General features: G+C 44.7%; 1 protein-coding gene across 1 annotated transcript; it reads left to right on the top strand.

Moving 5' to 3' along the window:
• Nucleotides 1-376: 376 nt before the first annotated feature.
• On the top strand, nt 377-16,961 carry LOC104510999 (mucin-16-like; the record flags this gene model as incomplete). Its single annotated transcript, XM_010153434.1, is given in 24 exon segments — nt 377-403; nt 913-980; nt 1,167-1,336; nt 1,582-1,608; nt 1,873-2,021; nt 2,109-2,176; nt 2,463-2,635; nt 3,147-3,173; nt 3,343-3,415; nt 3,960-4,132; nt 4,445-4,608; nt 5,333-5,400; nt 6,129-6,283; nt 6,822-6,985; nt 7,081-7,145; nt 7,785-7,960; nt 8,059-8,103; nt 15,648-15,808; nt 15,849-15,969; nt 16,169-16,214; nt 16,216-16,283; nt 16,336-16,461; nt 16,580-16,693; nt 16,696-16,961. Coding segments are annotated over 24 exon segments (2,694 nt in total), but the record flags the coding sequence as incomplete, so codon positions are not given.
• Between the last annotated feature and the right edge of the window lie 503 nt (nt 16,962-17,464).

The following is a 17,464-nucleotide window of genomic DNA, read 5'->3' as shown; positions in this document are numbered from 1 at the left end:
CAGCCTGGACAAGGACAGCCTCTACATTAATGGTGAATTTTCTATTTTTGGGTGGTTGTTTTTTTTTTTCTTTATTTTTCTCTTTTTCTTTTACTGATACTTTGTTGATAATTTAGGGAATATATCTGTTCCCTTTCGATATCCCTAAGTAAGCAAGTATTTTGTGCACTGCTCTCTAAGGAAAGCAGCAGCCTGCCAACAACATACAGTAGTATGAATGTGCATTTATGCCTAGACATTCATCAAATTAGTCTTCCCTAGTATATATTTACACAGGATCTCTCAGACAAATTAAGTTCTGTATCCTACTGTGTGCTAGACATTTCCAATTGTAAGGCAGTTTCTTAAATACTATCCCTTTTCTTCTCCCCTATAGGATATAATGAGATGCAACCTGGACAATGTAAGTACCCTTAAATATCAATTGAAAGGGCAAGAAGATTTTGTTAGTTAGTAATAGCCAAAAAAAAGAAGGTTAGACTAACTAAGAGCCGAACTATACTTATCAAACAGTGTTAAGGGAATTTAGGAGGCTGTTAGGGATCCGCAGCTGCTATGACCCTGAAGGCAACTACAATACCAGAGGATTTTTCTTAGTGTTTCCTGTAACGATGATCATAAATTGTCTTTTCAAACAATAATTTGCCTTGCTCATTACAGCTATTGAACAAAGTACACAACATCTCTCACCAGCAGTGAGGAACTTCTCATTGAACTTCACTATAACCAACCTCCAGTTCACTGCAGATCTGGCAACGCCAAATTCTAAAAAATTCAAGTCAACAGAAAAAGTCATGTACCATTATGTAAGTCTGGCAAAATGATGCTCTGTTTGGGCACAGTTCTTTTAATATCTCTAATCTCTAACCTTTGTCATGACATTTTACTGAAGTGCTGTTATTAAATTTCTAGGTTGACCCTTTACTCCAAAAAAGCAGCATTGGTCCTGCTTATATTGGCTGCAAAGTAATGGCATTCAGGTAAGGGTCATGTCTGGGAAAAGTCTGCATTACCTCCTTAAGAACTTGTTTGCCATTTCTCAGCTTTCAACACATTATTGTAATGTAACTGAGTGGTTTTCTCATGTGCATCTTTGATCTACTAAAAGTTAAAATGGACTTCTCAATAATGACTAAAACATCTTAAAACAATGCCTCATTTTCTAGGTCAAAGGACAGGGCTAACACAGGAGTAGATGCCATCTGCAGCTACAGAGATGAGCCTCCAGACCCCAAGTTCAGCAGAGTGACAGTTTACCATGAACTGAGCAATATGACAAATGGCATCACCAAGCTGGGACACTACAGCCTTAACAGGCAGAGCCTCTACGTTAATGGTAATGAGACCACCTCAGGGTTATGTTGACACAGACTATTTTGGAATGAGAATGAAGAGGATTAAATACACCTCTCAAAACAGATAACAAAAAGTAGAGGACAAAAAAAATGACAGAATCACTAAGTTGACACAGTCATGAATTTAGTAACCATCATGATGAATATTTTCTAATAAAAAACTGTGTTTAGTCCTGCTGAGATATTCTTGAAATACTTTGCTAAAAATTGTCCATTTCTTTTTTAGATTACAATGAACTTCACAGTCTGTCAAGTAAGTATATTTAAAAACAGAAACATATTAAAGCTACTGAAAGGCATAAGTTGATTTTTGATCCTTAAGGTCTCTTCCAATCTAAACCATTCTATGATTTTGTTTCACCCAATTTGGCAATGCTCGTAAGGTTTCAAAGTATCTGAAGTATGTGATCATGCTCAGGTTTTTCTGCTCTAAACTTAAAGAAAAATAGTAACAATAATGTGTCTTATGAAGATCCTGTTCTTATATTACATGTGTATTTTTTGTTGGCTCTTACAGCGGTGAAACCAACCACCACACAAAGCCCAGGACCAATAATAGCACAATTCATACTGAACTTCACAATAATCAACCTCAGGTTCACAACAGGCCTAGAGACACCAAATTCTGCTAAATTCAATTCGACTAAGAAAATAATGCAACGTTACGTAAGTCACAGTCATGTTTTCACTGAAATCAGCCAGTATTTTGGGTCTTTTGGGTCTCTCATACTCACAAAGATGTTTCCTTGTCAGATTGACCCTCTGCTTCAGAACAGCAGCATTGGCCCCTATTTCACTGGCTGCAAAGTAGTCAGATTCAGGTGAGCTGAAAGATTAACTTTAGCAAATGGATTTCCATATGTTTGACTGACACTTAAGTTACAGTTCCTTTTTCAAGAAGTTGGTATCATTATAATAAAGCTTCTAGGCACTTCTGTATGATCCTTATCTTACGAAGTCTTTTTCTTTGTCATATATCGCAGTAATTTTTGCAGTTCATGTGTGAGAACTGTGGACAGATTTTAATTGGTTTGAGCTTTCTTTAATCACATCAGAAAAAAAAATTTGGAATACCTAACAGAAGCTTTGTGATATTCAATCCACCAGGTCAGTGAGCAACAGGAATAACATAGGAGTAGACACCATCTGCAACTATGGAAATGACTCCCAAGTACCCAAGTTTGACCAAGCTAAGGTTTACCAAGACCTAAGGAGTATGACAAATGGCATCACCAAACTAGGAATATATAATCTGGATAACAAGAGTCTCTATATCAATGGTAAGTGCTTGATTTTCTCATTCCTCCAGGCACCAGAGCAGCTTGGGACTGCCTTGGGCCTTAGGGAGCACCTCAGTGTAAAAAAAAAAAAAAAAAAAAAAGTGACCATAAGAAAAAGGTGGTCCCACTGATGCTTGCTCCATAACTTCTGTGTTTAAGATGAAGTGCATGCTTCCAAGAACATTTTCACATTGACTTTTTTGAAGATTTTGATTTTTGTATTACATTGAAAGATGACTTGATTTCAGTGTTGACCTCAGTCATCCACCTGTGTATGAACACTTCACCTGATTTCCCACCAACGGATATATTTTCCCATTGTAGTCTTCACTATTATAAAAAGGCCTTGTTCTGCTTAAGCAATAGGTTGTTTGTTTAATAGATTCACACCCTCAGGGACTGGTTCTGATGATTCATTACCAAGTCATCCATTTAATCATCCCCTCTCCTCTTTCATTCTCTTAAGTGTACAGTTCCCTTACATAATGTTTCTCTTGCATTTCCTTTCCAGGTTACAACAAACCTCTTGAGAGATCGTGTAAGTGTTTTGCCAAACTCATTCCAGGGAAAGCTATCAAAGGAGTGGTGCACTCAGAAAAATAAGAGGGGAAGAGGTTCTTGAAGCGTGCTAGGATTGGGAATGTCTTTGAAAGTGAAGATAGCTTTCTGTATAGTAAGATCATAATCCTTCTCCCCTTTCATTACAGCTCTGAGTGTAACTACTGCACCAAACCCAACATCCAGGCATTTCACACTTAATTTCACCTTGACCAGCCTCCCGTACACTGCAGATCTGGATGTACCAAGTTCCCACAGCTTCATTTCCACAGTGGAAGTTATTAACCGTTATGTAAGTCTGGCTCTGGTTTTTCCTATTTTGTGTTAAGGCGGTGATCTTAATCTGCCTGCACTAAACTTTTTGGTTGGGTTTTTTTTAATAGATTGACCCTCTTTTCAAAAGAAGCAGCATTAGCTCTGCCTACACAGGATGTGAAGTGATGAGATTTAGGTAAGATTCCCAAAAGTGCAATTAACCATTTCTTTATCTGCTCTTATACACTTTAAGTTTGTATAAGTTATCATAGTTGTTTTGATGCCAGGAAATAGAAGCCAGTGAGATCTCCCTGTCCATGATTCTTGCTGGTAAAATAATTTTGGTATCTAAATATCATTGTCACAATTCTTGAGAGTTTGCTGAAAGATGTAGGCACCCAATTGCACTGACAGTTTTCAGTGCCTGTTGTTCCTAGTCATAGAAATTACACAAGGTGTTCTATAAGCATCAGCAATGTCCTAAAGAATGTGTCTGACATTTTTTACTTAGGTCTGGGAGAGACAGGAATGATACAGGTGTAGATGCTGTCTGCAGCTACAAAACCAATATCAGCCTTTCCAGCTTTGACAGAGAAAAGATTTATGATGAGCTGAGCAACATGACAAATGGTGTCACCACACTAGGGCACTACAGCCTGGAGAAGAACAGCCTGTACATCAATGGTAAGCATCCATGAACGGTATCAAGATATAGTTTTGGGATCACTTGGAGATCACTCCTCATTCTTCCACTCCACTGGGGCTTGAGTACTAGTGAACTTCACCTTTGGTTTGTAAGTATTCTGTAGGTTTTGACACTATGTCAAAACCAATCCAGCATGATTCAGCCATCGTAGCAACTCCATCCCATACATCATACAATTTCCTGGATAATTTCATTACATGCTATAATCTAAACAGGGACATAACTATATTGCTTTTGTGGTGTGGATAAATCCAATGTAAATATAAATACACTCTACCTTTTTCATTTAGGTTTCCATCTCACAGACACAGCTATCACCAGAAAGCCTGTCTTGACTGAAGGTCCAGCTAAACTGGGCTACAGACTGAGCTTTAGAATAGTCAATGAAAATCTAACTAACCCAGACCCTCAGTCTCCAGAATACAAAGCAGCAGCAGAAAGCATCAGTAACAAGGTAAGGAGCTGCAGCTCAAATACTGTCATGTCTGCACTGGTCAATTTTACAGCAACTGCTGTAGAATTATTTTTGAATTTGAAAATACCCAACAAAACTGGGATAAAAAAATTCTGAAATCTAAAAGAAAAGACTGTCCTTTCATTCACTTTTAATTTTTTATGTTACATGTGGTCTTAAGAAATTATGTCCAGCCAAAGACATGCACTACAAAATATAAGAGGTTTAGGCTATCTATTAAACACAGACGCACTCAGCATTTCAGTCCCATCTCTAGAAGTGTATAAAAATCGAAGCCAGCTGGTCAGCACATACATAAGCCATTGCTGAGAATCCAATACATTCTCTCAGCAACAAACTGCCCATATATCAACCCAATAAAGCCCTAATTAGGTAGGATTTGCTTTTTAGATAAAGTCATAACATTCCATACTTCCAGTTCCGAGTCTGCACTGTGAAATGTGGATCAAGATGACAGCTGTCAGTCAGTAGATTGTGCTGTTTAACATTGGCAGTTTGCTCATAAGACAGAAAGGCTTTCCAAGCTGGAAGTCAGACTCCATCACCAGAAGGCATATTCTTGAGCAAAAACCAACTTGAAATCCAACTAGCCCAAAAAAAAAAAAAAAAAATATTTGGTGTTTCTCCAATGTTAGAGTCTCTTCTGCTGCTGTAAAGCATCTACCAGAACTCATTAATATTTAACACAGCATTTTTATTTCAGATGAATCAACTATATCATCAGAGCAACCTGCGAGACCAGTTCCTGTACTGCAGTATCACAAAGCTGAGGTCTGTGATACAACCTGATTTTGTTTGAAAGGTTGCCACACCCTGGCACCATTCCCCAGTGGCCAAGTGCCATTGCCCTCTGCAGAATTCCTCCCCTCCATTCTCATGTTGGAAATGGTTTGGTTCATGCCCTAAGAAGTCATTTCCAGGCTTCCCAGAATTCATCAGTTTGAATTTTTCCTGACTTAGTATGGACTGACATTTTTCTAAGTCACAGTCAGGATTTCTGCGAGGCACTCTTAGGTCTCTGCATTAATTACCATCAGCAATCTTACCTCTTAATGACAACTGAATGGCAACCTTGCAACCTCTGCACTCTTCCTCCTGACTTGGACTCCACTAGGTTTTAAAAATGGGCTTCAGGTATAGCTGTAGTGTCATACTCTAGATGAAGAGAGGCTTGGACGAAGGACCCTCACACATGGTGAAAGCTTTTTTACAAAGGTGCTAATCATTCATGGTATGCATGCGGTATATAACCTGAGTTTGCAGACAGGTATAACCTGAGTTTGCAGACAGAAGGAGTAACAGTATTGCATTTGCTTTCCCTGACCAAAGGAAAAGCCCAAAGCAGTCTGTTCCACATCTCTCAATAGGACTACATTAGCTTAAAACACTTAACACTCAGAATAGCCAGAACCCTTCAGGAAACCCTTTCCCACATGAAGACATAAAGAAGTTTTATGATCAGCCTATTTATCTCAGAACTTCTGTTCCTCTGTCCACAGGACTGGATCCATAGTGGTTGACTGCAAGTGCTTCTTCCAGCCAGAGCCCGGCATCAACAGGGCTGTGGTTGAAAGGGCTTTTCAGGACAGCACTTCAAATGCAACTGGACAGTGGCTCGGAAGCAGTTACCAGCTGCAAGGATTCTCAGTGGACAGTATGTAGAGCTCAAATCCCAGCTGCCCGGTTTCCACCCAGATCAACCTACTTTGCTGTGGCATGCTCAGCATTCCCCAACTTCTGGTCACTCAGAGGGGATGTGTGTGGAAATAAGTCTGTTATCAAGTTGAATCACTGAACTTGGAACAGAGTTGGGCCAGTTCTTTGCCACATTCAGTCTAGCTCAGCGTGGCCCTTTAGTCCTCAATGGCTTAAAGTGTTACTCGTTATTAAATAATAAGATAACAAAGTGGTGAGTATTCACCATAATTTCCCAAAGCATTTAGAAATAAACAGACTTTTAAGTTTTTTTCAAACATACAACTTCCCAAAGCAATGAGTCACCTAGTACACTGCTGAAGAACTCAAAGGGTAGACTGGGAATTTGCTGTCAGACCCCAGCACAGCTCAAGTTCTATTAATTATTAAGACTTCAAGTTTTTCTAGCTGGAAGTCTGCAGGTCAATGCTGCTTGGCAGAAGTGCCTCTGTTCCTCTCTGCTAGAATTTATACCAACTTTCCCTCTCATTTTCCAGGCTTGGAACTAGCGATTGAGGCAGCGACTTACAAAACACCCCTCAAGTCTGGGAAAGAAAACTTCAGATTAAATTTCAGAATCTCCAACCTTCCCTACTCCCCAGAACTGCAGGACTCCAGGTCACAAATGTACCAAGTGAACAAAGAGAAAATTGAGAAAGGGGTAAAACTAACACCAATAGCTTGATCTCCATGTCCAAATTAAGGATGTTTTAAATTTACTATATTTTCCACAATTGTTTTGTTTCTTCCCATCAGCTTGACATATTCAGAACTAGCAGCCTGAAGAACTACTTTGCTGGATGTACTGTTGAGAGCTTTGGGTATGTCCTCCTTCAGAAGTGCTTTTTCTTGAACCCCAAAAGAGCAGTGAGCAGAAAAGGCATCCAGAGCCATAAAACATGCTGTTTATGCCTCACTGCCAACCTTTGTGCTCTGGCTGACACACAGGAGGCACCTTCATTCACTCAGTCAGTTTTGCCTTTACCACAAGAGGTTTCTGTCCAAATGAGAGATGGTTTTGTTTCCATGCTAGAAAAGCGATTTTCATGGGCAAACAATTCTTAAGACAAGTATGTTCATTCAATCATTGAGCTTATTCAAATAAACTAAAACTCCACAGAAGCACATTAGTAAAACAATCACCACAACCAACCAGCCTGACAACAAAATCTATTTCCCTGTGTCTTCTGCAACATTTCTTTGGAGGAACAAAAAAAAGCTGAGCAGATTTACCTCTTGGCAATGCCTTGCCTGGGATTAAATCAGTGGGTGAGTTTCACATACTAGATGAGACAGGAATTCATGCAGCCTTAAACTGCAAAAACTTATCCCATGCTAAAAATACATTGCCTAGACATCTGCAGACCTGAGCCCGATTCTGAATCTCCCTCCCTTCCTCTACTTGGCTCTGCTTCTTTTGCTCTTGTCCTGTAATGACAGCTCTGATTCTTATTCTCCAGGCCTGTCCATGGGAAAGCTTACACAAACGTTACCTCCATCTGCAAATTCACACTGGAACCCTTCCCACAGACTTTACAAAAGCAAGATGTGTACGAAGAGCTGAAACGCCTGCTGCATGGGTTCACCAAGCTGGGCCCCAGCTATGAGCTAGAAGATCAGAGTCTGACTGTTGAAGGTGAGAGCTCAGATGACTTGGTGGGAATGTTTATTGGTTTTGCTTTAATCAACCCCAGAAGTGCTCCGTTTCTCACCCATCCCACCCTTTATTTCCAGGTTACCCTCCACTCAAAACAGATGAACAGGAGTCTGAAACATCAAGTAAGTGCTTTTCATGAGGGATTCACCCTACAGCCACTTGAACTACAGTAAATTGGTGTTACATACTGTGAAACGAAGACTAGAGCTGTGCGAGAGCCAAGAAATCTAGGATGCTTGATAGGCTGGCAGCAAACAGCAGGGTCCATCAGAGCCAGACAGCCTGAAGAAAATGGAAGTGAAGGACAGGCAAAAGCAATGCAATCTGGCAAGCAGTTTTGGAGCTCTGACACCAGTAAATGTTGATAATTGTAGGATTAAAAAAAAAAAAAATCCAGATAGTGTTGTGGGCACAGCCACAACCTCAGAACTAACAGTAAACAGGGAAAAACAGTCTGAACTGTTGCTTTTCCATGCACCACAAACATGATGGTAAAAGTAACTACAGCTTTTGCTGACACCCTTAGCCCTGTCCCATCCCCCGGAGTGCAAACAGTAGTTAAGAGGACTTTGTCTCTCTGAACATCCCTGAAACCATCTCAGGGCTCTGACACCCAGGTGGCACTTAAACTTGTAGGTCCTTGGAACCTCACTTCATTTTACCAAAGTTTCTTACATCCCCTCCATCTTCACATTGCTGGAGCATGTTTGCCCTGCAGCCAGGGAAGGCCAGATACTGCCTGTCAGCAATTTTGCCTCACCTATGCACTGTACAGTACTTTTGAACCTTACCAGGGCAAGATCTCCCTCTCTGTTCCATGTTCAGGACCCAAAAAACCTGATGTGCCCTTATTTTGCCTTTACAGAGCTTCAGTTCTGGGCAATTATCCTCATCTGCATATTCGCCCTGCTTGGCTTCATTCTCCTCATCTTGTTATGCTTCCTGGTAAGTGGTCCCTTTGCTCTCCTACCCCTAACTTGACCATGGCATTACCCGTCTTCTGGGGAAGTGCAGGAGGGACAGTCAATGACATGTTAACGTCACAGGGAGCAGTATCCAACATGGTAACAGCAAGGGGCATGCCAAGGCCTCCTTCAGTCGCTACCAAGTCTTTCAAGCACTTGCACACAGGAGTATGGGGAAGGGTATTTAATTAGATTCCTAAAATGGAAGCAGTGTATCACAAACAAGAGAGTCCTTTGCAAGGAAAAAAACCCACAAAACCAAAGCTAAGGCAAACGCCAAAATGACAAGTAGGTTGAATTAGGGGATCTCCTGCAGCATTTCTTAAACCTCTTCCCTGTTCAAATAGGTTACAGATAGGGAAGTGTGGAAGATGACATTTTTTAATAACCTGCAGGAACTGCATCAAGAATTCTGTATTCAGTGCCCGTAGCATACAGACCGTAGCAGCCTTGCAGGGCCATACTCCAGCTGCATACCTTTAAGAAGAGCAGCATTTTAATAGCACTGTTTCAAAAGCAGCTGTTTTGCTTTGCATCAGGTAGAAGAGAATAAGTCTACAGAGAACATGGATTACTGTCCTTGGAGATTCAGGAGTAAAAATTACAGTCAGCAAGGTTTAGAAGAGGAAAAACCTCAGATTCAAAACTGGGGCCTGTGCTAGGGTCTACCTATGCATTCAGAGTCCCTCCAACCCAACCCAGCAACAGGGTTTGGGGCATCTAATGAAGATCAAAGTTCAGACTTGGGGTTTTTCCATTAACATTGTTCTCTTTCCCATCAGGTTGTCTTTTGCCTAAGAAGAAAGTCACATCTATACCAGGTTCAACAGAGCATGTACGGGGTGTACTTCCCACATCTGAACACGAGAAAAGTGCATTGACATAACAGATGAAGTCTGTCTTCAGACTTGTTCGTCCATTGATGAAGGAAAATCATGTTTACGAGTACTAGAAAAATATTTCTTTAATAAATTATGTTTAGCATTTTCTCTTGTCTTGCGGCAAATCTTTGCACTATTACCACAACTATTTTCCTACTATGGGAAACTGCCAACAATGCAGTTGCTGAGGAAAACTTTTTTTAAAGCACTGCAGTATTTTATACAAGTATTACACAACAAACAGAAAATAAAGACTACCAGGAACTGCAGTTTGCAAGGCTCTTCAGTGTTAATGTCAGTTTTCTGGAAAAGGCTTAAAATTATACTGATTTGTAGATTCTGGGGAGGGCTGACTATTGTACACCTAAAAATTTCACCTAGATTTTAGCTTTCTCCCAATTTATCTTTTCAAATGTGTCTTAAACTGATGGAAACATTTCATATATTTAAAGTGCAAAGAGATTATGTAAAGTTACATTGTTAAGAGAGTGTGATACAGTCACCCTGTGTCTTCTGAGATCGATACTGATTTCAGTTAAATAAATGCCATGTTCATTGCCATGAAACTATTGCCTTGATTTACCTCTGTAGTGACACTTTTTATCCCAGATCAGAAAATAATTTTGTCGTACTGAAATCCCTGAGCTTTTGCTCCTCGCTTGTCTTGTTCAGCCCATAGCACAGAGTCTGATGTTACAGAGATCAGGACCTTTTCCCGCCCTTCCAGACCACCTGAGCCAGCCAGACTTGCCTGAAAATGCCTGTTGTGTGCCTCCGTTTTCTGCAGAGCACAGGAGATGGTGCTGATCTCTAGGTAATTATTTGATACTATCATTAGATGAACTCTCTGCTGAAAGTGAAAGCGCTAGTATTAGACTTAATGAAACCATGATTAGTCATTAATCCTTCCACTGCAGGCAATGTTTCCACACAATCAACTGGCTCTTTACTTTCAAAGTAAAGCTCGTCAGTGGCAGGTTGGACCAGTTCATCTCCCAGGTTATGTTCTTCAGTGCGGAGTGGAGTTTCCTATGCAGAGGATTAGAAACCTGTTTGCTCAATCAAAAGTTTTCAAGCACCCAATGTTATGTCAGCAACATCAGATTAAAAGCTTTCACAGATGCTTGCAAAAGATCTTTGCAGGTTTCCATGACACCCAGGTGCCCTCGCTGCAACAGCAGCTGCATGGCAGAAGCACAGTGAGCAGAAAGGACTTCCCAGCTGGGGTTTTGGCAGCAGGCACTCAAGAAAAGCTGCATGACAGAGCAGGGCTGGTAGGGTCCAGCTGTTGGAGCACCAGCTCCTGACTTGGCAGGCCGGGGCAACCCTCTGAATCTTCAGCCAGCTGTCCCTGCTGCACCTACCTTAACATTGGTATCCCCCAGAGCCCTGCTCTCCTTTTACCATGGAGCCCTGTCTCTTACTTTCAAAGAGATGAGTGATACTAATGACGGCACCGTGCAGGGTGTGGAGATGTGGCAGCTGGAATGTGCTGGGAAAGGAAGATGCTGTTTTGTGGAGCTGTTTCCTGGAGGTTTTGGATTTTCTTTTACACCATGGCCACAGAGGAGCTGCCTCTCAGCAGCATGAGCCACACTACCACCACTACCTCCTCCCCCAGGCTCTCCCCACAGGTTTGCTGGGAACAGGAGGAGAAGCCCAGCACACATTGCAGAGCACAGACCAGCAGTCCCTGCACTGGCACTGCTGCCCTGTCCATCCTGGGGAAAACAGGAAGACAGAAAATACAGTGGTTTTCCCAGGGAGCTCTGGGCACGCACCCTAAGCCGCAGGACAAACCTGAGAGCTGGGGAGGGCAGATTTGTGTTTGCTCCTTAGGAAGGTACGCATAGCTAATATAACTTAAAAAAGCTTTAGCTCAGGGTCAGCACAGTAGCACCCAGCTCGGCCCAACCTGCTTGCAGGGGCTTTAAAGAGCCAAGACAACCATCCCAGCAATACCCCATTTCCTAAGGGGCTGTTGCAAACGTCTTTCTGCAGAACCAGCTGCAGCCACACATGCCAAGCACTCCCTCTCCCTGGCACAGCCACCAGTGCTCACTGGTAGACCAGGATGTGCCACGAACGTCCAACCCCACACACCTTTGCCACCATGGGCAACCCCAGCCCTGAGACCACGGGCAGTGGAGTCAAGCCCCAGCCCTGCCAGATGGTTTCCCATAGCCGACCCCCAAAACTGAAGTTGAAACACACTGAGGAAGGGGCACCAAGACAACTGAGAGGTAAAACAGGGCTGAGGAGCTGAGAAAGAGGCAGCGTCTTGCATGGCCAACTCGAGCACGCTATGGGAGTGCCTGGTGCCCATGAGCCTCCTTGTGGGGCTGCTTTCCAAGAGGAAGGAGCCCTCACATACCACGGTGCCTCTCAGCATCCCCTATACCATGTCACAATGTGCTTCATATTATGGTTGGACATATGCCCATGTTTGCTATGGAGCTGCTTTTTCCAAACAGAGGCCCCTGGCAAGGCTGCTGGGGCCAGGCCAGCTTAGCAGTGACGCAGGTGGCTCAGCTTCTGATGTGGTGACCTGGCCCCAGTCAGGGATTAGGGTTGGGGAAGGGCAGAGCAAGCAGGCAAAAAAGCTCAGCTTGACATCAGGGATCTGCCCTGAACCTGGTTCCCTCCACATTTGCCTGCACCACCACCCTCCATGGTTGCTTTCCCCCAGCACAATTTTTGGCCTCCTACTGCCTCTACTTTCCCCTTGCACTGCAGACACACCGAGGCTGTTCGTCAGCATTTCTGTCCTTGTCTTCATGCAGCTCAGCCTAACATCCCCACTGCTACCAGTGTGTAAACTGGCATCTGGCAGCACCCGGTCACCCCTTTTCCCAGCATGAGGCTAGGTGGACCTGGCTGAACTGCCTTGGTAATTGCTGCTTAGTAAGAGATGGAGACAGTTTGTCAGTCTCCTTTTTCAGTTCTTTGAACATTTTCGTGCTGAACACTGGAAACAAGCCTGAACTGCAGCGATAAAAGATTCAGCTGCTTCTCATCATTCTCCCCAGCAATTCCTATTCAATTTGGCTCTTCTAGATAGGAAAATGCTCCATCTGTTTTGGAAGCAATCAAAAAGCCCTTTGTGTCACAAGGGCACACATTCAGACACCTCTTTAATACCCATTTCTCAACATCGACCCAGCACCATTTCCCAACGGTAGAACTGCATCCTGTTTCACCTTTGACAGAGAGAACCTGAACAACCTGAGCTGCCTTGTCCAGAGCAGGATCCAGACAACCCACCGATGCACAGACAGCGATAGCTCCGGGCCCCAGCTTCACTGCTGGGATTTTTAGCTCCATAGGCATGGAGACATCCTTTCTGCTCATCTCCCTCATTGCTTCATCACTAAGTGCATCTCATCAGCCCTTCTCCTGCCCTCCTCCATTGGAGACATTAGCCTGTAGCATCCAGGAGAGCCACACTGCACCCAACCAGGAATTTAATTTGTGAAATAGTTGCTTTAGCAGGAGCAAAAGCTTTATTTCATCAGCACCACAACTGCTTAATTTTGTTTCCCTACCACCAACCTGCATTAAGCAAATACAAATTTCCCCCTGAGACACTGTTGGGCCTCTTTCCTCTGCACAAGGATGCCTGCTCTTCTCCAGTAAAATGCACCAGATTTACGGGCAGGAGGAGAAAGAAAATTAGGAAAATGTATTTTTATGCTTCAGCTTGCAGTTTGCCCAATGCATCAAGAAGGAGCATCGAGGCGATGCAATGCAGTGTTTCATCAGCTCTTGTGCCCACAGCGCAGCCCAGTGTCCTCCACTCTGCTGAAGCCTCCTGGTACAAAAGCAAGACAGGCAGCAGCTCCATCATGCAGCCATCCAGCCCTGCTCACCTGTATGTTATTTAAACAGCCCATAGGGAAACAGCCCCAAGGGAAACCGCCCCACACTCTATCGGAGCAGCACCACAATGCCCATCTTGAGCAGAGGTAACCGCCGGCGGGCCCAGGCTGCATGGTGCCAGCTGGCCCATCGAGGGCTGTCACCTCTGAAGAGGGTTAAGCAGGATTTTACAAGTGATGAGCCCTGCAGGAAACAAGGAACTGTTTTCCTTGGGTGTATGTAACCACAGCTACAACGGAGCAGCTCTCGGCACACTATACCCAGTGAGGGATCCCCTGGGGTGCTGGCTTCTGGCCAAACAGCATTACAAGAAATGACAACAACAACAAAAAAAAAAAAAGGCCAAAAAGCAGACCACAAAACCCCCCAGGACACATGAGCCAGCGTTAGGCAGCACCATTCACGTTTCCACCACGCTCCTGCCAACAAGCCGATGATAACATCGAACACCATGGCATTGCTAAATATGCTCGGGTGACAGGCAGAAAATCCCCTGCCACAGGGGCCAGGGGTGCCTCCCCACTCCCTTTAACCACCACTTTCCTGTTGATCTCACTGGCTCCAAAGAACCTCACCGCAGTCCAGGATCTCGACACTAGCACTAAATCCATGTTTCATGCAAGACTAAGCAAAGAGCCCAACATGCCACACTGCAGATACTGCCCCAGATCCCAGGAGTGTTTTCTACACCTGCAGCAACACCCCAGTGTCTGCCACCAATCTGTTATTCAGAGGTGCCAGGCTATGCAGCGGAGGGCACAATTCCCTTCACATCTCCAGCTTTTTGGGGAAGGCACCATTTTGCTGGAAGAAAATGCCTGTGGGGACAAAGGAGCTTCACAGGACAGAGACAGAGCAGCCCAATCCTGATGGCAAAGTGGAGCAGGGAGGTGGGATGTTTGCTCAGGACCTCCCACAGCAAGGCAGGTCTTTTCTTTTGGGGGAAGACCAGAGGTCAGGCAGGATGGCCTGACGAGATCCCAGGACACACAGTAGAGAGGCAGGACTCACTACCACCACCTCAGACGCTGCTCATGTCACAGTTCCCTTTGTCAATTATTCCGCCCAAACCCACTCAGGGGGATCAGCCGCACAGGTTGTGTTTCCCCTGGCAGGGGGTTGTAGTTTAACCTCGGTAACAATTAAATATCACTCACTCACCTCCCCCCCTCATCCAGTGGAGGAGACGAATCAGGGGCAAAGACAAGGAAGCTTGTGGATTGAGATGAGAACTATTTAATAATTGAGTATAAATGAATAAAATAGTGATGTTAATAATATTAACAATACTACTAATAATAGGTAAAAGTTTAAAAAAGAGAAAATAAAGCAATTATACAATTGCTCACCACCAGCCGACCAATGCACAGCCAGGTCCCGAGTAGCAAGAGTCCAAGCCAGAGAGCAGGAACCCAAGAGTGATGGTAGCAGAGTCCGAGTGAGCCCCACAAGAGAGAGAGCAAGCCAGAGAGACAACTGACCCACCCAATAATGAATGAACAAAATGAACAACTATGGGCCCCTAGCCAACCCCTGACTTACATCCCATCCATGACATACTATGGAATGAAATACTCTTTCAGCAAGTTTGGGTCAGCTGCCTGACCTGTGTGTCCCCCACTGCCTATAGTGAGAGCACTGGGAATGCAGCTGCAGTATCAGAAGCTGAAAAGACCTTGAATCTGTACAAGCATTCCCCAGCACCAACTAAAAAACTCCTTCAGCACTCTTCTCAGGGCAAATCCAAAACATAACCTCCTACCAGCCACTGTGAAGAAAATGAACTGTCCTGAATAAAATGAGCACAGGGGTAGCGTACTGCTGCCCAGCTCTAAGAGTCCATAGGATGAGGTTTCCCCAAACCAGCAACCAGGAAGACCTAGGAGCAGGGACTCACCTCCCGATGGCTGCACTGCTCAAATGTCACTAGAAACCGCACAGGCCTGGGTTCTGTAATCACCACCTCCTCTAACACTTCCAGCTTCTCCTTGAGTGAAGAAATGGAATTGAAAACAGCAGCAGTGGTGATTGAGAAGGGCACTAGGAGCTGTAAGTTAGGATTTTCTTGACAGCAGACACCCACAGCTGAAATCAACACGCTGGTGGGCTGCCCTTAGCATGGCCCCCCAGGGTTGGGAGAAGACAAATCTGAGGTTTTTCATTGGATAGGAAAGTTTGCTTTACCCTGACACCAAAATTATTGAGCCAATGCAGAATGGCACCACCAACATCAATTGGGAAGCAGACAAAACTCCATGGCATGGCAGCATCTGCTTGAACATGAGCTTCAAGCCCACACTGCTCATCACTGAGCCCCCACTCCACCCTACCACCCACTGAGAGAAGGTGGCAGAGGGGGTGTTTGAGTCACAGGGCTCCCCTGGCCTCTTTGATTGCACCAGCCTGCTCTCTGTCCATGGCAGAACCAGCAGACTGGTGACAGATACCAGCTATACAGTCAGCCATGCCAGTCCATGGGGGCTACAGCTTGACATGTGCCACTGAGGATGGACCTGTCAGGGTCATGCCTCTCTTGGTACCTAATCACACTTTTGGGGGACACAGGGTACACACTCAGCAACAATAAGTGGAGGATATCATGCACAACTGCTGTCACATTGCTTCCAAGAGCGAGTACCAGCTTCCACCAGTCAGCTGCACTCTGGTTTTCCCCTGCCTGATGGCCAGACCACCAGACCCAGCAAAGAGAGGCTTCAATGCCCAGAAGTGCTCTTTCACTCCGTGCTAAAGTGGGGTACTTCCTGTGTGAGCATCCACAGGATGCCCTGGAGAAGCTTCGACCAACTCGCAGAAGAAGTCAGGTCAGTGTACAAAAGCATCCTCCTGTGCAGAAGGGTCTCTGTCTTTGAGAGGCTGGAGAGGAATCCTGCAAAGCCTGGCCCCCAGCACCAAGATCAGGGTGGCTGCCACACCACTGCAGAGGTTCTCAGCAAGGACCTCCCTCAAGAGCTTCCAGAGGTGGTGGATCTGAAGGGGAAGTATGATGAAGAGGGGCCACCCATTATCCACCAGAGATGCTACGGAGGGGACACCCACACCAGGCCCAGGGAGCAGTTACAGGCCAAAGAGCAGAAAGCAGCAATAAATGATTTTGTGATATCAGGTGCCATCTCCTCCCCAGCTGAGGGCTGTTTGGGTAAAAAACCATACTCCAGCTACAGAGATGAAGCCAAAAGATGCTGTTTTCAGGGAGACGAGACACGACACGACGCGACACTCACCACCAGCCCATAGCAAAAGCTCAGAAGTAATGCTGAAACCCTACACTAAGCTATCCAACCCCCTCCCACCCCTCTGGGTTTTATAGGGTTGAGGATTTATGCGCTGCATCTGCAGTTCCTCCACCACCTTCACAGCTCCTCAGGACTCGATCGCTCTCAGCTGTGATCCCCAGCAGGGAATCCAGAGCATTCCCCAGCACTGGGGCTGGGAGTCAGCTCACGGGTGGGAGAGGCTAAATTCCTCACAGCTCTATTGTGTATCAAGGACAAGAGCTGCCTATTGCCTACTGGGCATGGGGGACCTGCGCCCACATTTGTCTTCCTGTCCCAGTCCTATTTCTTCTTCAGCCCCAAGATCTTTATTTCCCTCAAAGAGCCCTCATTTAATGCATTCCACTGGGCAGAGTTCAGGGCACTGCAGCAGGATTAATCTCTGATCTTGAACAGCAACAGATTTAATTTCCTTGTAATGCAGTGCAGGTGTCTGCGTCCCGCTCCAGCACTGAGAACACACAC

The sequence above is a fragment of the Eurypyga helias genome, unplaced genomic scaffold (genome assembly GCF_000690775.1).
Source record: "Eurypyga helias isolate BGI_N326 unplaced genomic scaffold, ASM69077v1 scaffold5026, whole genome shotgun sequence".
NCBI classification, from domain to species: domain Eukaryota; kingdom Metazoa; phylum Chordata; class Aves; order Eurypygiformes; family Eurypygidae; genus Eurypyga; species Eurypyga helias.
This window is presented reverse-complemented; position numbering and strand designations above follow the sequence as displayed.